The sequence below is a fragment of the Pomacea canaliculata genome, linkage group LG12 (genome assembly GCF_003073045.1).
Source record: "Pomacea canaliculata isolate SZHN2017 linkage group LG12, ASM307304v1, whole genome shotgun sequence".
NCBI classification, from domain to species: Eukaryota; Metazoa; Mollusca; class Gastropoda; order Architaenioglossa; family Ampullariidae; genus Pomacea; species Pomacea canaliculata.
Genome location: NC_037601.1, coordinates 19476718 through 19501916, shown reverse-complemented (window position 1 = coordinate 19501916; position 25199 = coordinate 19476718). Strand labels below are relative to the sequence as shown.

General features: G+C 36.8%; 2 protein-coding genes across 3 annotated transcripts in view; one reads left to right on the top strand and one right to left on the bottom strand.

Moving 5' to 3' along the window:
* The window catches only part of LOC112576875 (membrane-bound transcription factor site-1 protease-like), a 29555-nt gene extending 5960 nt beyond the window's left edge, over positions 1 to 23595 (bottom strand). Inside the window, exons 1-26 of the mRNA XM_025259691.1 lie at positions 23498 to 23595; positions 22151 to 22841; positions 21448 to 21596; positions 20932 to 21037; positions 20180 to 20337; positions 19540 to 19651; positions 18940 to 19056; positions 18572 to 18681; positions 17956 to 18072; positions 17214 to 17281; positions 16921 to 17023; positions 16509 to 16585; positions 16285 to 16359; positions 15818 to 15982; positions 15104 to 15200; positions 13322 to 13369; positions 5319 to 5501; positions 4446 to 4522; positions 4098 to 4193; positions 3818 to 3897; positions 3391 to 3426; positions 3014 to 3170; positions 2557 to 2637; positions 2237 to 2280; positions 1683 to 1760; positions 1052 to 1195 (exon numbers count right to left, since the gene is read on the bottom strand). Of these exons, the coding sequence (XP_025115476.1) occupies positions 1052 to 1195; positions 1683 to 1760; positions 2237 to 2280; positions 2557 to 2637; positions 3014 to 3170; positions 3391 to 3426; positions 3818 to 3897; positions 4098 to 4193; positions 4446 to 4522; positions 5319 to 5501; positions 13322 to 13369; positions 15104 to 15200; positions 15818 to 15982; positions 16285 to 16359; positions 16509 to 16585; positions 16921 to 17023; positions 17214 to 17281; positions 17956 to 18072; positions 18572 to 18681; positions 18940 to 19056; positions 19540 to 19651; positions 20180 to 20337; positions 20932 to 21037; positions 21448 to 21596; positions 22151 to 22373 (2701 nt within the window). The 5' untranslated portion in view covers positions 22374 to 22841; positions 23498 to 23595. The remainder of the gene's footprint in view (positions 1 to 1051; positions 1196 to 1682; positions 1761 to 2236; positions 2281 to 2556; positions 2638 to 3013; positions 3171 to 3390; positions 3427 to 3817; positions 3898 to 4097; positions 4194 to 4445; positions 4523 to 5318; positions 5502 to 13321; positions 13370 to 15103; positions 15201 to 15817; positions 15983 to 16284; positions 16360 to 16508; positions 16586 to 16920; positions 17024 to 17213; positions 17282 to 17955; positions 18073 to 18571; positions 18682 to 18939; positions 19057 to 19539; positions 19652 to 20179; positions 20338 to 20931; positions 21038 to 21447; positions 21597 to 22150; positions 22842 to 23497) is intronic.
* Positions 7821 to 12943, top strand: LOC112576884. 2 transcript variants are annotated; one of them, XM_025259702.1, is made up of 3 exons: positions 7821 to 8518; positions 8663 to 8873; positions 11002 to 12943. In XM_025259702.1, the coding sequence occupies exon 3, from the start codon at positions 11101 to 11103 to the stop codon at positions 12289 to 12291; it is 1191 nt and encodes a 396-aa protein (XP_025115487.1). In that variant the 5' UTR covers positions 7821 to 8518; positions 8663 to 8873; positions 11002 to 11100; the 3' UTR covers positions 12292 to 12943. The 2 variants fall into 2 exon arrangements, with proteins under 2 accessions (XP_025115487.1, XP_025115488.1); XM_025259703.1 differs by lacking the exon at positions 8663 to 8873.
* Positions 23596 to 25199: the final 1604 nt, after the last annotated feature.

Here is a 25199-nt window from a genome sequence, read left to right as displayed (position 1 = left end):
AGTTTGGAGCATTACTACATTATAGCAGCACACATACTGGATATGACTTAAGTTTGAACATTCTATTTACAGCAGCTGCTCTTCCCTCTAGCTACATCATACCCATACCAGAGAAAAAATACACCTGACAAGCCACTCAAGCAGGATGTCCATCTCTAAAACACATGATTTTGTGCAGAAATTATACCATAATGTGTTTCATAGCACCATTATCATGGTTTGCATGGCTTCACTATTCTAGTATAAAGTCCTCTAACTGTTTCAAGTTCAAGATCGGGCTGGCCCATTTACATTTGATATACTGCCTCTGAGCTTCATCAAGCTATGCATCAATCATGATGATGTTGAATAAACAAATTCCATTTTGCTGATGATGAAAGTGCTCATTGCTAGGTTTACAAATCAATCAAGTTGTTTCAAATTTTAAAAATGGAAACTACCAAATAAGCCAATTGCCATGAATGACTCACAAAAAGGTGACGTGGAAAAGATGAAAATAACTTCAAAATTTACAGTTTAGGCTTTTCACTCAGACAGTGAGTTAGGGGAGGGAATGCTGATTCTAATGCTATATAACATGTTGGGCTTAGTGAAATTGTCAAGCATGTTACCAAGACTCAAACAAGAGCCATTTTTGGTATCTGCACAAGGCTTTGAAAGAAAACTGGTGATGGAAAGTGTGAAAAATAAATTTATTTGCTACCAATACACAAAACACAACAAAAACAGACGTGAACCTTGCATATGATACATCAAAGTATCAAAATTCAATAAGAACTCATATTTTCTTGAGCTGCTCATGTTAAGTTGACGCATGTTCTTAATTGTTTAGGTACACCTGGATTTCTACTGCCACCAAATTGTTCTTACTTTTGTTTTGTGTGTGTTTTTCGGAAATCTTGACCACAAATCATGGCTACAGCAGTAACACATAAAGAAGGATATGTTGAGATCTTGAAGGCGTAAGTGACAATATAGAAGGGAATGATATAAAATGTTATGTTTGTTACAATGCTGATGTCCAAGATTAAATTCAGAAACACATGCAAACCTTTCTGCAGATGGCTGGTGTCCAGACAGTTGGAATCCCCATACAATGCAATGCGTCCTGCTCCTGGCTGAGATGCAGACTGATAAAGGCCAAGTATAGGAACTCCTTCCTTTGTCTGTGTTTCCCCTTTCAACACTTCATGGCCTTGTAAAATAATATTGATTCGTTTATACACTAAGCACCTACCTCAACAATGTTCAGAAAAGCCTTTATTTGGATACAACATAGAATTCTGATACAAGAACTGAGGGGCCTTTCAAGGATATCTATGACCAGCAAGAGAAATTGTCAATTCTAGATTCTAATCTTCAGTTGTGCATGTTCGTTGATGAAGACAAAAAAATTCACCCCCTAGACATCAGTCTGAGTATTAAGTTTTGCTGTAAGATATACTATCCACATATTTGACAAGAAAATTTTATGATTTCATGGACAGAACACTTGATTGTAAAATGCCGGTAACAGATAACTTACTAAAGAACAAGTAGTTTTAAAGTCATGGAACTATCTATCAATCCTCCTGTCCTCTAGAAAAACTGCTAGAAAAAGTGAGATCTAGAAACAATGGATCGGCAAGTAAGTTTAAAAATGACAACCAGCAATACATATGTGAGATAGTAAAGATGGCTACCTTGGTTCTTCAATGTCTGAATCAGCAAATATCCATCTTTAGGAAATCTGGCAATGCTTGTTCCAGAAGCATAGTGCACTTAAAAAAGTGAAATTTCACAAATGCAAGAGATATTATCATCAATGACAAAGAATTTTATTTAAATAATATCCTTATAAGCTTTAAAATATTAAAAGTCATAATTTTGTTTGGAAAGGTAAAGGAAAAACTGTAACCCACATATATTTGCCCTAAATCAGTTCTACTCAACAGCAGCACAATCAACTATCTTAGTACAGTTACGCTGCGTTAAATCCAGATGGAACTATGTGGTAAATAATCACAGAATGACATGCTCACATTGGGCTGACTCATAATAAACATGACTGATGGTGACCATTATGCACGTTCCTGACAATTTAATTACAACTAATGTTGCTCATAAAAACTGTGACATCAATAGCAGTCGAGAATGATATAAATGATGATCATGAGTTACGGTGTCCAAGAATTCAGCATAAGATAATAAGATACAAACTCATGCATGATCATAAAGCAAGAATGTAGCAACTCACTTTCATGGTCCCCAATAGTGAAATCCCCTTCAAAGACTTCATCACTGGAAGGAAACAGAGAAGGTGCCTTTTGCAGAGACATAACAAATTCAAGATGACAAAGAAAAGTGTATTTGTTGTGTTCTGTTGTCCCCTTAGTTGACAAATATCCCTCTCCATGGTAGCAAGACAGTGGCAGAATTCACCCATGCTCATCTAAATGTCTACGTTTAACTTTTGATTATGGTTTGGAAAAAATGACCCCACCAAACAAAAACAAACAATAAAATCCCCATGCATACTAAGTAGCATGCTATTACAACAAGAGGAGACTAACTAACCTGAAAGCCATGTTGAAAGGCATCAGTAAATCATTAATGGCTGGAATATTAGCACCACCAGTGTCTGGCATCCACCACTGACTGTACACATATACACACAGAACATTCCATTTGCCAACAATGCAAATATGTGTTGTTTCAGAAAAGGTTCAATAAATAGTAAAGTATTTCTCAAAATGCTAGTGAATGTAGAGAGAAAAAAGTAAATCAATCTCATGTGAGTCTAACAAATGATGTGTAACCGAAAAATGAACATTTGTGAATTAGACTCTACTATTAGACTCTAACAGATCAATTTATTATTCAAAGATATAAAATATATATCAAAAACATCTTCAACACACTTTCATACCATTTTTGAACAGCATAAAAATATCTTAAACAAGCCAAGCATGATTTTGATTTTAAACGGCTAGAGAGATTATATTAAGCTGGACTGTGTGCAATGTCTACCAACCGTGTGTTCTCATCATAGAACTTGACCTTCTTCATGACAGATACATTGTACCAGTCAGCAAACATGACAACAGACAGCCCATTATCCACATCACGTTTTAGCTTTGTTACTTCTTCAGGAAAATACTCCTCTTCAGGATCGACGATTAAAAGAGTTCCTTAAACATACAGACATTTTGAACTGGTTTTTCTGGATGCATATAAGTTTACTTGCACAATGCTGCACAATAAAGATACATTCATGTAAACATTAACAATTAAGCATCAAAATGCTTAAAAAGAGCCACAGATTATATTTCTCACGTCTCTTAGCAGTTTCAAGGTAAGTGTAGGATCTACCATGGATCTTGTGAAGTGTCAGGTATAAAGACAACTCACCATACTGACTGGAGTCTACGCAAGTGAATGGCGAACCTGCAAACATCAATATTAATGCATAAACACATGCTGACAATGTGATCAGTGTGTTCACCTATCAGCTTAAGAAACATCCCATGACTACATTGATCATAGGACAAACATTTATGCAGGAAGCACTAATTTCTTGTTAAAGTCCAATAAGTCAATATTAAGAAGCAGGGATCCATACAGAAATATGTGTGTACATAACCAAGTATTTGCCATGCATGTGTGTGGTGTGTGTGGGTGTGTGGGTGTGTGTATGCCTGCGTGTACGCAAGATGATGCATATAGTTCCATGGACTTGAGATAAAATTAAAAATTAAATCTTATTTAACACTGTATCAGTTTAACAGGCCTCTAAAAATAATTCAATAATAAATAGTTACAAAATATTAAGACTTACCTAAAACCTCAACAAAATAGCCACTGTTTCTAAGGTGCTGGTACATGTCCCTGAAGTTGGTATGAATATGGTCACCATTCCTGAAGAGACATACAGAATTTTACCACATACTATGCTGGCAGCCAAAAAGCCAAAGATCTCCATATTTAAAAAATTTTCTTAAAAATACTCAGGTGCATGTATGAACCCATACACTCTGTCTCTCACTTAAAGTTCTGTGTTTATAATGCAACCATACTGTCTCACACTCTCAGGTAACTACAATTGACAGAACACTGACCAGTCAAGTGGATCATTCTTCATACGCAGGTTGTCGCGGGGAAAGTACCCTGGAGGATAACGAAGATTATGATACTGATCCCAGAGAATCCTTTTGCTGAAAATATCAAACAAAATGTTAGGCAACAACTACATGTCATGACAAAGTTAGTCTCCATCCTACTCAAATCCTAAACATGATCAAATGAAAAGCTCATTACAACAATCACCATATCCATCTTTCATAAAACAACAGGAACTTTTAGTCCAATAAAATTTTAAATACATTAAACAATGTAATGATGATGGTCTTAGAATACTCAGTATTACATGTTCATGGCCAAAATCAGAGATCAAGTCTGTTCATTACCTTCTGGGTGGTGTGGGTATTATTTTCACTCTGATTGGAAGTGTGACTGTTGATCGCCTTGGTTCTTTTTCATCTTCCTGTAATCAAGGGAAGCAGTGGTCTACACAGACTAATTCAGGAAACATATTCTCAACATCATTAAAACAGAATTTTCACTTAAATTATTAATGTTACAAGCAAATAAGCCATGTGTGCAAAACGTATTCTTGACTTTACACATTTTTCTCACTGTTTACCTTCTTATATGTTTTTCTATTCTCATGTAATTAAAATTAAAAAACATGCTCCTTTTTAAATCTAATTTTGTATGTGTCAGTGCCTGTTGATAATAAAGTAATAACTCTACAGAACTGCTTTCTGGAACAAGACCGCTCCTAATATCAACCTACTTTAAAAAAAACCTGTTAGAAACTCTACAATGTGAAAGAACTGTTGACACATTTATTTAAAAGTTATCTGGAGTCTGTATGACCAGACAGTTTCAGAAATGTAAACCTCTAACTTAATTGAAAGTCTCTTATGTGCCACAACGGTGGGTAACTATATAAATAAGGGCTCGGGCTTTTCCCTGCATAAGCACAGCGGGAAAAATATTTATCTCCATCCAACTAAAATCTGTTATGAATTTTAAGTACACATCTACTTTTTAAAAATATGTTATAGTATTTAAAAGGAGGCCAAAAATTGGAGGTTTCATGTCCTAGTGGCTACAGGAGCTATGAACTGTGACTAGGGCATATAGTTGTGAATGTGAACTCACTCCCTGAAAGAGGACTGGGCTGTTTCCCCCACATACACTGCTTTTGACAAAGAGAATCACACAATCTGTTGCCCTAGCAACCACTAGTCTCTGAGACCTTCACCTGTACTTACATCTGGCGGAGACTCGATGGTAAGGTTAACCTGTCCTTTTGCAATGCCTTCCCATGATTCAGCAGCCTTAGTGGCGGTAATAGAGATGGCTAAGAATCCTGACCAAGGCCAAAGATGTGAGGATGCCGAAAATGCCACCTCTACAAGGTCTCCATTCTCTGGGATATAGGGCTCCCACTGAGGCTGTCAACAGAACAGCAAATAAAGTTTATTTGCGTTCAACACAATCCTGTCGCAGACTACAAGTTGTCATGGTGGTAGTAATATGCACAAGTTTACTTTAGGAGAGCCCAGAATGTCACGACTTTTTTTTAACAAACAGTAAAAATAATTAGGGCTAAAAAAGTGAGGGGGGTTGGAATGGGTTAAAGATAGGATTAAGATTTTTTTTCGATTTCAGGGGGTAGCCATAACGTCCAAAACAACTGTTAATGCTTGATGGACTCTCTCAAAGTAAAGCTGTTCCATAATATATTTCAAAGAGATTTTTGGAAGATTTCCTTCCTCATTGATAAAAGCAGCAGTTGCGATACAGATAGGATGCCATTACAAAAACAACCCTGATCATAGCGTTTTCGGATGTGACCGCCTCAACCAGAGCCTGACCGCTTCTGGTTTTTATGTCTCAACCTTTAGTCAAAATGTTTGCAAATGCAACAAAACTCTAATTATTTTTTAATACCAAACTTTCCTTTAATGATGTTTCAAACGAAAATAATGCGACTTGAAAAAAAAAAAAACCACAGCAGACGATCAACCTGTGTCTCTTTTGACTTAGCGTGATGATGTCGGCATCCACATGATCTTTGATTTTCAAAGTTCTTTGTACTACAAAATGTCACATTTTCAGGTTATAGATTGATTATTATTATATTATTGTTTAGATATAAAAGTGGCTTAGTCCGCATTCTTAAGTTGTGTAGGCACCTCCTTGATTAAAATGAATAACGGATGACTTCAGCTTCGGCACATTCTGTGGAACTACTGAGATGTATACAACATATTGAGAAGTACGCAAAAATTTCCAAATATTACTTACACTTTCACAAACTCATCCAAGGTACATAAAACAATTCACAAACAAAAACCCTCCATACCTTTCATAATGAAAGAACCACTTAAATTTCCTTACTGTTGTTCCCAATACAGTCATACTTTTATTTATTTATTGAAATTGTTCACTACTCCACATCCATTTTAACAACGCCTATCGACTTCTGTGAAAAAGTACCAATAAATATTTGTCTACAAACAGTACCGTAATTTAACATCATGTCACTAAAACATGATGTGAATAATACTTTTTGAACTGTCATATATATATATACGGTGGGCGTATCGCCGATGTGAAGTTACCAAGTTTATATTTTTATTATATACTTGTATCCATGCTCGCCTCCACTTGTGATATTTGGGAATTATTTGGTTGCACCACTCTACACAAAGTATTGAGAAGAGACAGCAAAGGTCGACAATCTGTGGAGATGGACGTTCGTGTCTCAGTTGTCTACCTTGGCGAGGCTCAGATTGTTTTTGCGCACATGATGAGGAGAAAGTCCACGACAAACATTTGTAAACAGATTATGTGTACACACACACAAGGCCGCCCTGATCACGGACTTGTATCTCTGGACAGCTGGCTGTTTGCCAAGACAACTTGTAGCCTCTCGCGAAGTTGTTGGCTGTAAGGTCTTGACAAACATGTAGCAGTTTATTATCCGAAGTAGAGATAAACTTAAAGTCAACAACAGACTTGCAAGAATTTTCTATCTTCATTTCTTTTTCTTTCCTTTTTTCGACAAAAAGTTCCCGACATCCACTTTCCACCACTAAGAACAAATAAACTGAAAACACAACCGACAATAAATTTTAAGTTTTTGTATCTACATCAACGCGAGAGTTCGCATCGTCTGCTGTTGCTGATGGTGATCGTTAAGCCGGAAGTGAATTTGTGTTTTGGCCTCGTTCTAGAAATTACCGCAGGGTGAGTGGGTGGTTGGGAATTCGTCTACAAGCATTCTAGAGAGATACGTCGGTGCCCCGATGCAGTACCCATCTCTGTAGACTATATCGCCGAATGAACGACCAAATCTGGTCTGCCGGCATCATCCCTCAGCGCGAGCAATAGCCATGACAAGCGCGACCCGAACCAGTCTTGCCATGATCTGGCTTTACACACATCCTGTTGAGAAGATGTGCTGCTCTTAAATGACCGAAAATGTTCCTCCCCTCAAAGAACTAAGAAGACTCCCACCCCCACCTCAATCTGCTGGCAGTTAAGCACCGTTGTGGTACATGGCGATAACAACTTTAGTGTGCAATGGTTCTTGGTGTTATGACCGCGGATGGTCTATGACTCGACAAACGCGTTTGTAACAAACTTCTTAAGAGGCCTGCGCACTTCTGCGTCTAAGAACAAACTTTATGAGCTTCAAACCATTTTTATCAACGTCCACGATCGGGAGGTGCCTCGTAGATTATGTCCACTCACGATGAGCAAACCTCAATGGCATGCAGTGATTGTGGTGATCCACACGGACGAGGTGGTGGTGGTGGTGGCTGGGTGAGAGGGAAGGTGTCGGTAGACAATTCTCCTACCGTTGTGCAGCATGTAATGTACTACTGTTTCCTGTCTGTGTTGTCTTCGACTCAGTGACTTCATCGCCATGTTATGCTTTCCTCGGTGGGCGGGACACAGCGCTCTAAAGCCGGACTACTTCATTTAGTTCTCTGCTCTTCAACATCCACACACACGCACAAGGTTGAGTTTAGTGCGACTTAAATCCGTGCACACACAAAACCCAACCTTTGTCCTAAGCACGGATATCACCCTCTGGCCTTTTTGTTCAGACGGGAATAGTTGAACGTTAGTGTCTGTGGCGTGAAGCTGCTTCCGGTCACGTGACAGCGTCGCCTGTGCAATGGCCTAGTTTTCACGTGCGTCCGCCACAGAGTGGGTGCCACATGCACGTTTCGCCCTAAACGTCTGCCCTTCCTGCCAGTCTTTCCTGCCAAATATCACCGCGACCGCGCGTGCTTCGTTGTTTTGCAAGCCGCCATCGGGCCTTGGGGAGGGCAACCGTTGTCTGATGCGACCCCAAGACTGCTGGGGTCCCGCCTAAAGGTCCTGCTGAGCGTGAGAAGCGTTCGCCGTGATAAGGTCTTGGCGCGGTCACAGCAGTTCTGCACATTGTCAAGAGGTGAGTGGATCAGCAAACAAGTCCAAGCAAAATATGTGCGTATGTTAACGTCGATTACGCACTACAAATCCTGCCTTTCATTCAAAGTTATCGTCTGTAACAACCACATCCCGAAAATTGCTCTTATCTCTTGATAACCGACAGGAAACTGAACGGATCCGGAAAACGCACGAGAGTGCAGCTAGTCCACGACACTGCGAAAACAGTTAAACGTTGTGCTACAACTTGGGACATCACCATCTGATCCTTTTCCCCACCCAGAAGAGAGTGGAAGGGGAAAAAAAAAAGAATATCAAATGGGCACAGCGCTCCCCTTGGGTTCCATCCTGCAGCCTGTTAACCTGCCAATTGCACAGTAAGGCACTTGGGTTTGCATATCACATGTTTAGACTACAGTGTCGAGCACTTGATGTGTTAAGCTTAATGTGCTAATTTAGAATAACTGTCAGATTCAAAACTTTGCTTGAGAGTAACATGCTAGATGCTGTGGATTTCACGTGCACTTTAGAATACTAAAATATAGGGTTAGTCAAACTAAAAAAGGACTGTGGTATCCTCTGTGTGTGTCTAGGCTTTAAATGATAACTGTTGCTGGCTTTTGTGTGCCAAACACGATGGCAAACAGGATGAGACCATTCTGTAAATCATATTGCACACGTGATATATGTTTTGTAAATAAATGGTTTCTTCCATTTAAGTGCTAAAATAATTTTGACTAACCCTACATATTAAGAAATTTCAAAACAAGTGTGTGTGTGTAGAAGTGTGCTTATTGCTTGTGTCTGCATGCCCAAGAATATCTCTATAAACCTACTTTCGAGAAACATCTGCACCAGTTATGCATATAGCTCTGAATAGCTTTTTTTATTTTTATATTTCTCTCTTCTGAACATAGAAGAACATAACTGTGTAACATGACTACAACTGGATAAAAATGTCAGGAGATAAACTGTGATTATAAGCCTAATGTGCAGCAATGGTTGATTGGTTAGTTTTTGGTGCTCAGTATTGGAAACAGAGATGATAACACTGGTAGGAGTGATACATTCGGGAAGCAAGAGAAAATTTACGAATGAGAGGGTCAATGAATATAACTTGGAGCACACTTTTTTTTTTACTATTCTGATTTTCCAAAATTTTCTTTGGCTGTTATGCCACCCACTGGAATGACCATGATAAGCTTGACTATAAAAATGCAGGGATTAGTAAATAAATGTATGCTGGTCAGCATATGAATAAAGTTATGAATGGGCATTTATTTGGGTAAAAATGTGCATGACTTCAAGCATCTGCTCGTAAGACAAACTTGCTGCATAGCACTTTTAAAATATGTATATGTAGAGAGGTCTAAGCCGATTAGTCACACATTTAAAAAAGAAATCATTTGACCTTTCCCTAAACAATCAGGAAGCTTTGCAGAAGTGGTCTTATCGGATGCTAATTTACACCAGCTGATCAGTATATCACTATTGTTTGCTATCGGCTACTTTGAAAAAAAAAACAACTTTTGAAAATAAGAAGAGAGAAGTATGAGTCCTGTACTGGACAGTAAAAGAAATAGTAAACCCTTTGGTAAACACGACTGTTCCTAATCTGAATACAATATGACCCTTATGAATAAGGATGATCTGCATTGGTATTTTGTACATTTGATATAAACTGGATCAGATGTTTTTAAGACCACTAATCTTAGTGTTAGCCCTGTTCTTTACTTGGGTTTAGAATTTTATGTGAAAATGGTTAACTAGCCAGTATTTGGGCTTAACGCTGCATCTGCAGTCTAATAGGTTATTTCGAGATGCTCTAAGTCAGAGTAACACTTGAGGTTAATGCCAAGGGTGATGCAAGTGTAAGTTATTGCCATGGTCAACATGGGGGACTCATCTCCAGAGTTATGATAAAGTATCAGACCCCATGGACAGTGCTTTAAACCTGGAGTAATTGTTACAGAGCAGTGACAGTGACATAAAGCAATGTCCATAGAGTCTGGGCATAATTTTGTAATCACAGAGACAAGATGCATGCCCCTGATTTTTCTATTTTTCCCGGGGCAATGTCTTGGCCTCAATCTGCAGTTAGGGATCCTTGGCATTACTTCCCCAAATTGCTCAGGCTTGGAATTTTATAGTTTAAGGCTTTCAGGGCTGTTATGAAAAATCTTTTGCTCTTTGAATATCATTGAAATAAGCAGATCCTTCATTTCTTTTACAATTTCTAATACAGTCCTGTACTTTGCATCTATAGTTTTAGTTTCTTGATTTTTTAATGAAAAACACTGACTTTTATAAGACTGTAAACAGTCTTGAACAAGAGAAATCTAGTAGTGAAAAGGTAGTTTAAGAGTAGCATCCACCAAAGCAGACTGCTTTTTATACTGTTTATAATTATATATATAAAAGCTGTACTTTTTTTAATGAAACTTCTTGCAACACATTCATATAGAAAATTACAGATGTAACACACTGATTGCATATTTGCTACAGATGAGTGATGTGTTGGAAAAGCTGATGATCCACAAATCAACATACCTTTTGTGACCTGGATTTCAACAAGCCACATAAACTCCAGCACATTATTACATCATGTCTGGGCGACCTGGAGGGGATGTTACTCAAGTGACCAATGCCTTCAATCCACGTTTGCCTAATGGGATTTTGGTGGCAATCCTCATGTGTATTGGGTTTGTGGGCAACTCACTTGTGCTGTACATTTATCACTTCAAAATGCCACGGACTGTTTTCTCCACTTTTGTGACAGTTCTAGCATTATTGGATCTGTGCACTACAGTATGTAGCATGCCCCTTGATGTTGTTATGAAGACCATTATTTTAGACAGCCACCAGACTCTAAATATTTTGTGCAAAATTGCTCACTGTGAAGTCTATGGAACCAGTTTGGCCAGTGGAAGTGTTCTGCTTCTAATTGCTGTGACACGGTACCGTAAAGTTTGCCATCCCCTCAAGTCTTCTTTGAACAGGCGGCAAGCCAAAGCACTCTGTAGTGTGATCTTTTTTGTGTCCATGGCCTTATCAACCATAACCCTAGTTATCCATGGGCCAGAGTCTGTGAAGATAATTCTGGATGATCAGAGGCCAAGCACAAAGAGTTATTCCAATTTGGGTAAAGTAACAAATTCCCAGAATCCCCCTTTCCAAACTCACCAAGGTGTCAATGTCACTGGACAGCCAGCCTCACTTCAACTAAATAACACTGTTGATGAAAATGGCTCTGCAGGGAATACAGGAAACAGAACAGAACCAACAGGTGAAATTGTGGTTCCCATAGAGATATGTCGTGTCAGTGAACAACACAAGGGCACAGCTTTATATTATGCTCTGTCGTCAATTCTAATGGCAGCCTTTGCCATCATATTTCTGTTGTTAGTTGTTCTCCATTGCCGCATCTCACACTCCATTAATACATTTCAGAGGCGACGGTCAGACTTAATGCGGTCTAGTATTCAATCTGATGACAGTACCAACAGTCTGACAAGCATCACCACCAGCATGTATCGCATCTTTGTTACCATTACTATCGTCTTTCTTGTCAGCTATCTTCCACACCTCATCTGCCTGATCGTGGAGCCAGTGGTCTATAAGTCTAATGCTCCCATGCCACAACACTGGCGAATGATTATGGATGTTGCTTACAACAGTCCTTACATGAATGTCATTGCTAATCCTTTTATATATGGCTATAGAAGTGCTGTATTTCGTAGATACTGCCTCAAACTTCTGGCAAGCTGCTTTTGTTGCCACAGGAGATACAAATGAAATATCTAAACATCAGAGGAAAATGTTTCACTTTGATTTTCAGTAAACATTTAACCATCTTAGGGCTAAGCATGCACCCATTCTGACATTCTGATTTAGTACAATAGTATGAACTTTGATGAGGCATATTTGAAAAATCTGTTTTGAATGATTAACACTTAGAAAGAAAAAAACCCTTGGAGAAAAAGGAAAATCCATTACAAAACCGAAACATTTGTCCTAGAATTGAAGTAGGAATTTGAATACAGAAAAACCATTACTAACTGTAAAATATTCTTAAATATTTTTAAAAGAATGCTTGACAGCCTAAGGTTTCAGATGATTACAATGAGATTTCAGAAACTGACAGGTCAAGAAGGTGCTGTGTTGAAAATTAATCTTTCTTAAGGCAAGTAAGATAATCAGGCATTTGAAGGTTGGCAAAACAGTCTTGACCCTATTTTAAAAAAAGTTATCTCCCTTGCACTGCTTTTTTTAGGTAAAAATGTGGGTGAGGTCTAGCCCCACATTGCAGGTTGATGCATGTCTACAATGACCTTGCCATGAAAAATTTGTTTGAAATGCCCTACCCATTACAAGTCTGCTAAGACAATATGCTCAGCTTTTAAAGTCTCATTGATACTCTAATGAAGTAAATCTACATGCAAAACACTATGCCTTTTAATGAATAATTACTGCTGTGGATGCTTTCAGAAGTCTTTTAATATTGACCACCTTGCAACAAGCAATGCTCTCAGCTGTGATTAAGAATCCTGGGAAGAAACATGGTGCACAGATGAATGAGGGTTGCTGCTGTTCAATCAGCATTAGGAAGGTTATGCCAAGAAGGGTTCAAGAATAAGGAAGTTAATCACTAGTGTCTGGGACGCTGACAGGCACTTATGCATATGTAGGGGAAAAAACTCCAACCCACCACCACAACCACCATCATCATAAAAAAACAAAAAACAAAAAATAAAAAAAACCCAAAACAACAACCACAGCTCCACCCCAAATAGGAAATTAAAAGTACAAATAGAAAAGTACTTACTCTGTCTACAATCTTTCCGGATACACCCATGCCATTGAGAATTGTAACCTGAAATCAACAGACTTTTTTTAGAAGTGACTAAATGCAAGCAGTTTCTGAAATGTTGAAAAATTGGTGTTTCAGATCTCATTCACTTCTCTACAGTTTAGAGCATTGGCTGTTTAAAGATCATATTTTTCTGAAGATTATGAAAAGCGTAGAGCCATTTCCCATGAAATGCAAAACACTACATGTCCTGCCAGATTATTTGGCTCCACACAATGATGTAAGTTGTGTAAAATATGTGTAAAATAAATGCATTTTAACAGTTCCCTATAAACTGGCATATTTCATGACCTGATCTACAATTTATAATTATGGTTATTTCAATTTTCTATATCATTTCATCATCACACTTTTGAGTAGTCCGATATTTCCATGAAATGTTGAAATTAGTAGAGCAAAGGCAACATTTGCTGAATGTGATAAATGTGAGCAGATCAAAGACAACTGTCCTTTAGTGAGCAATAAATTGTGTTTTTCAGTTTGTCACTGCAAAGTTAATGGTGCATGCAAAAGAGAAATGTGTTATAACAAGCTAAGATAAACAAAATATGCTTTCAGAAGACTGAAATAAAAAAAAGTGTAAAAATTTCACTGCTATAATGTTCACCTGTGTTATGAGACCTACTGATCCAAATAAAGTGCTTTAAGCTTTATATTTGTCATATGACCATTTTACTCATGTTCACTAATCCTAGTTTTTGTTTATTTCTAAAACATACTTTTAAAATGTATATTACATATAAAATCTTTTCCACCTGAAACATTTCAATAAAATTATATATTAGAGAAAACATAAAACAAATATTTAAAACAGACATATTTAAGTACAGCAAGCTCAGCTGCAATGTCTACAGAAATACAGTCTCTATGATGATCCACAAAGAACTGCACATAGGCAACTAGAAGAAGAGAATGCTTTAGGAAATCCTGACTACAGTCCATGACAGCACAGGAGTTAATATGGTCTCATGGAGCATTATATTGACTGCATTTCCAACAGAGACACTCAGCACATGGCTGGTGTATTTTGGTGTTAGCAATTCTTGAGGATGGGGGCTGGTGGGAGGGGTGGAATTCGTGTTTTACATCGAGCCAGCAACTAAGGTTACATCCCGGCAAAACAGCCAGCCCTGTAAACAGATGCCCCATGCAGAGAAAGAACTGTCTGTCCGAGATGAGATCTGAACCCAGGACAAATCCCCATAGTACTGGTGACAGGCACTAACCGATGCGCCACCAGACCGCCCAATAAATCTTGAAATACAGAAACATGAAGAAAAATATGCTTCTTATTTGCTGCTTGGAAAGCTTCTTTCTAAGTATGAACAGTGATGGACAAAGATATGTTAAATATGACTGCATGTTACCTCCACGCATGATAATAATGATAAAAATCTCAGTTTTAATTTCTGGCAAATTGGCATTGCCTATAGTGAGACACATGGATAGATTAAGGCACATCAACCCCTTAAATATAGGAAGGGGTACTATTAGAAGATATCCAGATATCAGAGTACACCACCCAGCCTCAAAAAAGTTCAGTTTGTTCTGCTTGTCTTAATAAGATGAGATCAGTTTTACTGCTTTATTGCTCCTTTACAAAAAAAGACATGTTAAAGGTTTCTGCAGAATCCATAATAATGTATACTAATCATAGGGAATGCGAAACAAATTAAATATTGCACTGGTTACAAATTACATAAAATCTTCACGTAAGCATAAAAAAAAATAACCTACATTGACAATTATGGGCATGCTGCCATAGAAGAGAGGTTGTGTGTAGTAAGGCCACATGTATGGTTCTTCTGTTAGGTCAATGTAACTTGGAATTAGGCTGCGAAAGACAGATTTCAAAATTTATTTTGAAAAAAAAATCACTTTAAATAAAGTTACACATAACATGTAATACAAATGACTTAAATAAAGAATACTAGTCCTTAATACAAATGTGTCTTTAAGCCATGCTAAAATAGAATAAAAATCAAATAAATATGCACGGTCTTGGAGATGATTTTCTTCTCAACAAGTGTTAAAATATTTTTATATGCAAAAACTCATGTGACGAGAGCCATAACTGACAGGTGGCTTGTGCTAAAGATTTTTTTAAACTTGAAAATCTCCCCTTAAGATGGGACAATAGCAGTGATAAACCATAAAGTTGTGAAAAACAAAAGAAATCTGACATTCAGAATTTTTAATAACACAGACAAGATATATCTAATATCCTTATATAATAATTTGATCTAGTCCTATGAACAATCTCAAAATGATGAAAATCTAGTTAACAACATCATAAAAATGGCATAAGATTTGTGATGCACTTTTACTTCTTTATGTTACAGCAAGTAAGACTTTATCTCCAAGCTCATATTTATATTCTATGGCATTATGAAGACCAGTACTTGCCCTCAAAATTTCTAGTCTCTTTTTTGTGCTAACAGTAATTCTTACCTGGCCTGAGGTTTGTAGGCCCGGAGAGTGTGGTAAGCTGCCAGAAGGTCCAATTTTCCATAGCCTTGTTCAAACATGTTCACGTCAGGCAGACGACGAGCAGATGCCATTAATGCTTGCTTGACACTTGCGGGGTTCACCACATGTGATCGCTCTAAAACTGCACTGAAAATGATAAGAAAAAATTTCAGTTTTATCTTGATCTTGGGACTGGTTATGAAAATGCTGTCCTTCTGAGGGATATATTAAAAGCATACTTCAAAAATTTGAAATGTTGATGCACAAGTTAAAACATTTCTGTACGCAGGATGCTACCAACATACACTCAATTACTATTAAAGAATCCTGTAAACATGCGCAAAGACTGGAAATTATGTGACTGATCAAAAAGATATAAAAAAAAAAAGATAAACATAAGAAAAAATTAGAGAATGTTTTTAATGAGACAACAATACTTAAAAAGTCACCTGAGCAGTAAGGTGACTGCACCGGCCACAACTGGGGATGCAACACTTGTGCCAGACAAGGAACGACAACCTCCACTGTTTCAAAAAGTATTGCTATGATTAGCTGAGAAATTCTAATTACAATGAGACTGATAGCTATAATGCCTCATGTAAGATATCTAGGAATGTTTTTGAATAAAGAATGGACTAAAGCTGTTTTCATAATTTAGTTAGGCTGATCTTACCTAAGAGCAGATCCTCGAACAGAAGAACCATAGGTTACAATATCAGGTTTCAAACGGCCATAACCACCAGGAAGCTCCTGCATGAAAAAAGGTATGCACCACATACATCTCCCTAATTACCTCTGGCAACACAAAATGTGGGTGCATCCTTCAACACCTCTCTTAAGCAGACTATTAAATTCAAATGTAATAAGAATTTAAATACGCCACAAAACTATAGACTAGTTTCAGCTATTTCGTGGAAATAACTTTTATATTAAACACTACTTTTGTGTATTTACATTTTACCGGTGGTGGTATTTAAATGAGTTCTCTCAGCTACTCAGAATAACAACCTTGCACATTTTTTTTTTGAGGGACCATTTTGAATTTTTTTTTAAGATTGTTATATATGACCATAAAAGGGACTTACCCATGTAGTCATCCCTCTTGAAGAAAAGCGAGCTATTTGGTTCTCAAAATTGATCCCTCCCACACCAATAACATCCATCTGATCTGCAGGGTTGTTCAGGGTTCTTTTGAACAGGACACAATATTGGTGAGACATGTCACATTTTTAAGCACACCATTAATGACTGAATATAAAATTATAAATTGCTGAAGTCATCTTAGGAGGAAAACCTCACAATATTACATATCAGGAAGCACAAGGAGAAATGTCACACAGAACAGGTTCAAATTAAATGGACACACAGAGATCCTTACCCATAAAGTGGCCCATCATTTCCAATAGCTGACACCATAATGACTTTATTAGCTGTTAGTTCCCACACCTGAAGATACATAGCATTCTGTAAGCATATTTGCTCATTTATTCTATGATAATATTAGTGCATGCAAAAATCCATAAAGCAGCATGATGGTATGAGAGAGGATTAAAATATTTTGCTAAGCTTTCTAGAAGTTTCTTTTTTAAATTTTTCTCAAAATGAATGAGTGACATTTGAAATATAAAGCCCTTAAATCTGATAGCTTCTATGTTTGAAAAACAAAGACGCTGGTTTAAAAAATAATGCTTGATTACAAAAACAAGGTCAGTAGCATAAGATTCTGAACGAAAAAATGTTAGGTGCCTAATTATATCACGACAAGTCATTTTATTCTCTTCTATAAAAAATCATTGTAGAAATAACAGTTTAGAAAGTTACCATAAGAATATCAAATGTTTAATGTTTGACCTAGAGAAACTGATCTGAGCAAGTGTTACATATGTTAAGGTATGATATCAACTGTTAAAAAGTGAATGAATGAGCAAAAACCAGCAGACAATGTTTTAAATAAGTATTTACTTTAGCATCTTTTAAAGTACACTTAAGTACAGCTTTACTGATTTAAAATCTTACATGTTGCACATATGCAAGCATGGAGATAGTCACACATATCTGCAACACACACACATATATATTACAGAACCCAACTGCCCAAGGTGTGTCTTCATAATACTAGCCTTGTCAACAAAAGGATGATCCATGAAGTCTGGGCCACCGATGCTCAGATTTAAAACATTGATCTTCTTTAGGATGGCATAGTTAAAGGCATCAAGAAACCAGGACGTGTAGGATACCTGAAGAAACAATGCATACAAGAACATTAAGTGACAGGAGGGAAAGTTCAAGGAACTTTATGAAGTTGACAACTTATTTGGATGGAGGGAAACCCTAACTGAAAATCAATTGTGGCTCACCACTGCATGACCACTCACTAAAATAGTGTCAAATGTCTCAAACACCAGGGAGACAAAACCAACACCTAACCCTCTCTATTTCAAGCTGCTTATAACCAACGCCATCATCATGATTTAAAAAAATACTTCCGAAGCAACATTTCTTCATGTTCAAGAATAGCCTAAATGGATGTTTTTTAATACAGGGAGATAGTCAAAAATTATTCTTTAGTGATTCATGTCTTCTATAGATATTCAGAGTCTTCAGCACTGTCCTCGGTCTTAAAAAAGCATCTCAGTATGTAAGTTAGCTCTCTGTTTCAACTGTGGTTCTATCCTGAAATGTGGCATTCTTTTCTCAAAAAAATTATAAATAGGTTTAGTATCAACCTTGAAGTACCTGATTATTGGTGAAAACACGGAACACATAAACATCTGCATCAGGAGCAAAACCCAGGCACTCTTTATGACTAGCAATGACTCCTGCCACGAATGTTCCATGTCCAAGACCTGTCACAAAAAAAAAGTTGTCATCTTACTAGCATCCTGCTGATTGGAAGAAAATGCAGTCATCTGTAAACAACTTGAAAAAAATAAACTATAAACAATCAGAGACATAAATAATGCAAGTTTATGTCCATAGACCAAGAATTGTAAATATTAACCATATAAATTTATATTTACAAGATAATCCATGATATGACTCTAAATTTAAAAAAAAATTCTCAAGAATATAAATTTTCGCAACTGACACAAATCACTACTCACTATCATCCAGTGTTTTCTCATTGGTCCAATTAGATCTATCTTTGATCCTGCCCTTTTTAAAATGTGGATGATCTAAAGCAAGCCCTGTATCAAACACTGCCACCTTCACACCGGCACCTGAAGTCATGAAAGTAAATGACTCATCTTTAATTAAAAAAAAAAAAATTTAATGAAATAAAAAGGAAAACTTGAACCAACTAGAGAACCACTCATCCACCTAGCTACTCCCTTTGATTCCATTATACATCAATTTTCTGTTCTGATACTCAATTATTTAACTGTAGGAAAATATTCATAATAATAAATGATTTAAATATGAATTTCAAATTTATAAAAAGTGATTTTTTTTCCCATTAAAAATGTTCACATTGTAGTATATCTACTACTACTGCTAATTAATAATAATTACTAGTAGCATCTTTGAAAGCTACTGAGCTAGAGAATTTTTGCATTCATTAAAATAAATTAGTAATAAGACCTGACACAATGGCTGATAAATTAGTTTTCTTAGTAAATTCATTTTTTGAAACATTTAATATTCCAGGTTATACTCTAAAATTTTTTTTGCTACTGAGAAAGAACACTAAGCAGCATTATCACCTGAAAACCCCAGACTCCACAACATCTCAGCCTGTAAGGCACCTGTGATTTGTTTTGGCACTGATCTCAGAAGTCGTCTAGACTTATGGTTGCTAGCACCCCATACAGTACTCTGAAAATCAAAACTAAAATATGCAGGTATTGTATAAGGTTGATGCTAATCTCAGAATGAGGACAGCATTGCAGCTTGGGTATGCAACCTTCTGGTGCAGGTTACTTATAGTTCATACAAAGGGTTAAGAAATAATAATGTGTGAAATATGAGAAAAAATGTTCTCCTACCAACCCCACTTCCTACTGTGACCCTGTGTTGAAGTTATCCACTGCTGTAGATGTGCACAAATATTCTAGAAAATGCCTCTGTAAATGAGTTTTCATTGTGCACTTTTAAATACTCTGTAGATATTGCACACCATAAAACTGATAAAAACTATCAGTTACCATGCCCTAAAGTAAGTATATTACACAGTTAATAATAGCCATTAAACTACCTGACTGGCCTAAAGATGTTTTTAAGTAAGGGCTAAAGCAATTTTATTTTGGCAAGTTTTATAAATAACATCCATAAGATGAGACTAAAACCCACAACAAGCAAATGTGCAGTTATATTAATAATTGATTAAGAAACCTTGCTACCCACCAAAGACAGACTCTTCCTGTTAGAGCCAAAGGAGCGAGAGGAGTGAAAGGTAAGTGGATCTGTCCACCCCTTTCTGTTTTCCTTAAAAGTGTTGGTATCATTCCAGGAGAAAGATTTAGGCCCTGAATATTTTTCATCATCTCCAGGGGCAGCTGCTTCTGTTGAACAAAATTTTTAAGAGAAAAATTATTGCAATAAATTTACTAAATATTATATTAGGACAAAAAACTAAATACCTGACAACTTCAAAACATTTTTTAAAAATTGTCATAATTGTCACTTGTTCAGTTTTTCACATTTGTGCTAAAACAGGTTAATGTGGACATCTAACCCATAAAGATGTGTCAATTAATTCTATTATGAAAAAATCAGAAGATTATGTCCTTAAAGACACTATTTTGTACAGCAGGTTCGCAATAAGCAATGGTGTCTAACATAACCCATTCTGCTTGTCCACAACAGGCAATGATGTCGAACATAACAAAAGCACTCATGCTGCTTTCAATCATTATCTGGATACTTGACTTTTGACAGTCTCTTAAAAATGCACGTGCACATGGGAATGAAGTCTCTTTATTTCGGTTGTCAGAGTAATAGACAAATACTATATTTAGAGTAATAAACAAACATTTATATGTTTAGCCTAGAGAAAACTGTCAGCTTCAGAATAACAAATCAAATCAGTTTGGGTGATTAATGTACCTCTGTAGCTGACAACATCAACAAACATTTCCAATTTATAAAATAGTTACCGTTGGTAAATTTAAGGGTCCGAGTAACCTTCCGATGAGGTGTGACACGTTTGATAAGAGGGTGGCCTTCTAATGCATCCACGCCTTCTCTCAACATGCCATGCATCTGAGCATCATAAAAATATGTAAAGTCAGTTGTGATGTCATGCAAGTAAATTTCAAGGGACATAGCTTTACAGAGACCTTATTCTGCTTCTGAACAGAGTATGCAGTTCCTTTCATAGAACAGAAGACAGTTCCTAAGCAGAAAATTTGAAAAATGGGTCAGTAGCAAACAGGTTCTACTAAAATTGGCATTTCACTTTGGCAGAACTGAGCTATGCTTCTGCAAAAAATGCTAAGAAAAGTATATTTCTGATGTTCATGGACATAAACATTTAAGTTTCTCCAAGTTCAGAATTGTTGGTTTCCAGGTGGTTAACTGCATTTATTACCTACTGTTTACAATTTATTTTTAGTCAGGTAAAATGCTTGCAAGCAAAAACAAAAGTCGCATGATAAAATTATGTTTCTCACCTGTACAACATCAAAATCACTTGGATAACTGTATGCAGGATTGATACGAGGAAGAATTTTCCAAGAGGTGCCAGTCTCTTGCAGTGCTGCACTAATAAACCTTCTCCTTGCATTTGACTTGTAGTATCCATCAAATGAAACAATAAATTCTGTTAAAAAAAACCAAAACAACAAATCAACTTAAACAGATGACAATATGGAAATTTAAACTAAAGCCTCTTCCTTTTAAATTCCTTTACCTAGATTGTAAAGGCACTAACTTTACTAACATTCCAACTACTACAAAACCCCCTTAATTTAGATTCTCAGCAATATCTTTTCAGAAAGGCTATAATGTACAATTTGTCTTCCTCCTTAAAACAGGTTATGTTTCATGTCTCATTCCCTTAATATGCCTTACCTGCTTCTCTCCTCATCCCTCCACCTCACTCTCTACAATATTGCATCTTAACAAATACCCAGTCCTTTTCACATCCTTTCTTCTTCTATTTTCTTACTATGAATATGCTCAACAATACTTGCCAATTATTTTCAAATTATACAGCAAGTGATATTTAGAAATTAGAATATTTATCCACAAACAATAAATTTTAAGTGACACAATGTAAATTCTATAAATGTAAATTCTTAATTATAATGCATAATAATAAATATGTATTATATAGATATTATTTTAAAAACAGGTTTCAGTCATCTTACTCACCACTGTCAACTATGCTGCTAGAGAAGTCCACATGAAGATACTCTTCTGATGATGATGTTGAGAAATTACAACCCCAAAATAAATTATTTGGTTGTGAATGAACATGTCCATGACTATCAGCTACAAAAGGTTGAGTTTGCCATCCTGACAGCAAACGGCAAAGCATTAACTGCAGCACAGCAGTCAGCAGCAGCAGAGTCCACTTGTAGGCAGTAAGTGGCATTGTGACAGGAAAGCTTGGTCAGATGGACTCATGTGCTGCATGTAGATCAGCCGATGGCAATACTTATGTATATGGATACATGGTAGCACCCCGTTTTAATGCAGTTACCATTATGTCATTATTGCTACTTGTCAAGTAGTTACTGCTCTCACTTACACTTTGTTAAAAACCTAGAACTTAAAAGTGAAGACAATCGATTTATTTCTATTTTGTTGCTTTTTTTTTTTTACTTATTCTTATTTTTTTTGGTTTGAACAAAGTCAATTTTTCAGCAAGTCAATGTTTTGCTTCTTGACTGTTTGACAGTCATCTTCATATGCTTTGTGAGTCTGCAAATGTCCATTATCCACATCCTCCATTAATGAAATCTTCAAAGAAGGAAGATTACTGAAGGTTTTCAGATCTGAAGCCGCCTCTTCTTTCGATGGTTCAACCTTGTCATCTCTTCTGGTAACTCTGGATATACTCCTGAAATGATTATAGAATTAGAAACTAAATTATCAAGTGTTAGTTATTTCACTAACTGCATTAAGAGAACAAAATAAGTTTCATGAAACTGAATTCTCTTACATAGCACAGATATTCCAAGGTTGCATGGCAATGAACTAAAAACCATGAATAGAATATGTCGGTCACCACCAAAGTTTACAACAAACTGAAATGGATGATAGCATATTAACTAAAAGGTGTCCCATTTTGCGTGTTTGCTTATGTTTTGTTTTATTGTGGTTTTTCTATTATTTATTTAATTTTTTTTACAGGCTTTTAAATACCACGAGCAGTCGGAAGCCCGATGAGCAAATGAAGTATAAACAAACCGTTGTCTAAAACGAAAGAACACATACTTATCTCTGACTCCACGGACCAGACATATGACATTATTCTAGGCATGTAAGAGTAAAAACATTTAGATACATTCACTTTTTTTCGTGACCTTATGGTATACCTGATACACTAACATGATAACGCGTATTGCACATGTTGCGGTACTGAAATAAAAATGACTTAGACCCTATCTGATCAAAATGCATATTTTGTGACGTGATTTTGTATTTCCATCTTAAAAAACATTCAGCTGACACTGGATTTGAAATATCTAAGGAAAGTCAAAAACTATACGTTACTTGATCCATTGGTAACAAAGTAACTACAAGCCAGAAATGAAGGAAAACAATCACTAATCAGCACGCAGCCATTTCTGTTTTCTTAATATGAGAAGTTTAGCTAAATAAGAATTCAGACAAATCAGGGATGGGAAAATAAGGGAAACAAATGCTAAACCATTCTAGATATATTGTCTGTAGGAGTTGTCTCTCTTACGTTATAAAAATTTTTTTGTTGTCTTCTCCCGCTCCCTCCAGCGCGCGCGCACACACACTGTGTGGAGTTGGTAGGGAGGGGATGAACTCTGGTTCCTACCCCACTGTCAAATTGTATATAAATACATCTTTTTTCCGGTGAACTTCAAATGAGCTTTAAATTATCCTCGAATATTAATGCTTTTCTTACACGTTTTTCAATGCTTTTCTGTCTCTCAAAGTTAGTGGTGCTTTTTGTTCATGTTTACCCCCCCCCCCCTTTTTTTACGTCGATCTATACATGCTTGTGTGTATGTGCCTATACTTGCTTGACTACGTGTTCGTCATCTGAGATCCGAGAGAGAGAAAGCGGTGAGCGAGCGAGTGACGGAGTGAGTGAAAGCAAGAATTTTTATAGTTTCAAGGTTTATCTTCAAGCAGAGATGGTCAATAACAAACATTTCCAGGCCAGCAAAACGCATGATTGACTCGATGGTAGACATATTACATATCCGTCCCCCCTTATCCCCCTCCCACCAAGCCACATCCATCCTGTCATCTTTCACGCAAGCTCTTTTCTTTCTCTCTTGAAAACAAGGGAAAAAAAGGAGAAAAAATTCTAAGCATCGTACATCGATCAGCGGCAGTGCTCATACCCAGGTAATTTCCAGCCAATGGACATCAGTGCGCAGCAGGTGGTTGATTACGTACGGGTTACTACAGTGTGAATTAGTTCTTTTGTAATTGATAGACCTGTAACTACGTGAATCATCGCCTGGCAACAGTCTGAAAAAGATACCCAAGCGCGATACTTGGGGCTGCGAATAAATTGATTTCACTCAGTCGTGGGGCTGCGCGTGCGCCACATCGGCAAGTGAAGGCTTGATAGCATTTGTACAGACATAATGCGCTGATGTATCACGCAGTTCGACTTCAGAGGCATTCATCCAAAATAAGCAGGAATTTAATATCGGGGAACACACACACAGGTGCACTGACTGGCAGTGAGATTTACCAATGGGTACAGACGTGTGTATGCATGCATATAATCGCACACTTCAACACAAAGTGTCGGCATTTTAGAGCAACAAATGAAAGTGATTAATGCCTCACCTCCCTCGAAAACTACTTTGGAATTTAATCAGCCTAGTGTATGAAATCATGTGAAAGTGGCTTCTCAGAAATCTTTTAATCGGTATCAGAGATGTAAATTCCATCAGATTTCTGTGACCTCTGGTCAAAGAGGAACCACTGTTTCAGCCATTATTTCCTGTTGTTTACTTTTGTTTATTGTATGTGCAAATATTGTGAATTGTCTTTTATACTACGTATTCCATACTTTGTGTTGATTTGTTACCGTCATTCAATATGTTTTCACCATCTTTGTTATTTTGTGCTAGGTCTTTTGCTATGGATTACTGAAGCTTCTGGCTTCATACACTTATTCACATTATTGGAAGAAAAGTTAACCTCAAACCAGTAAAAAGATATCAGCTGTGTATTATTTTCAGAGAGTACATGATATTTC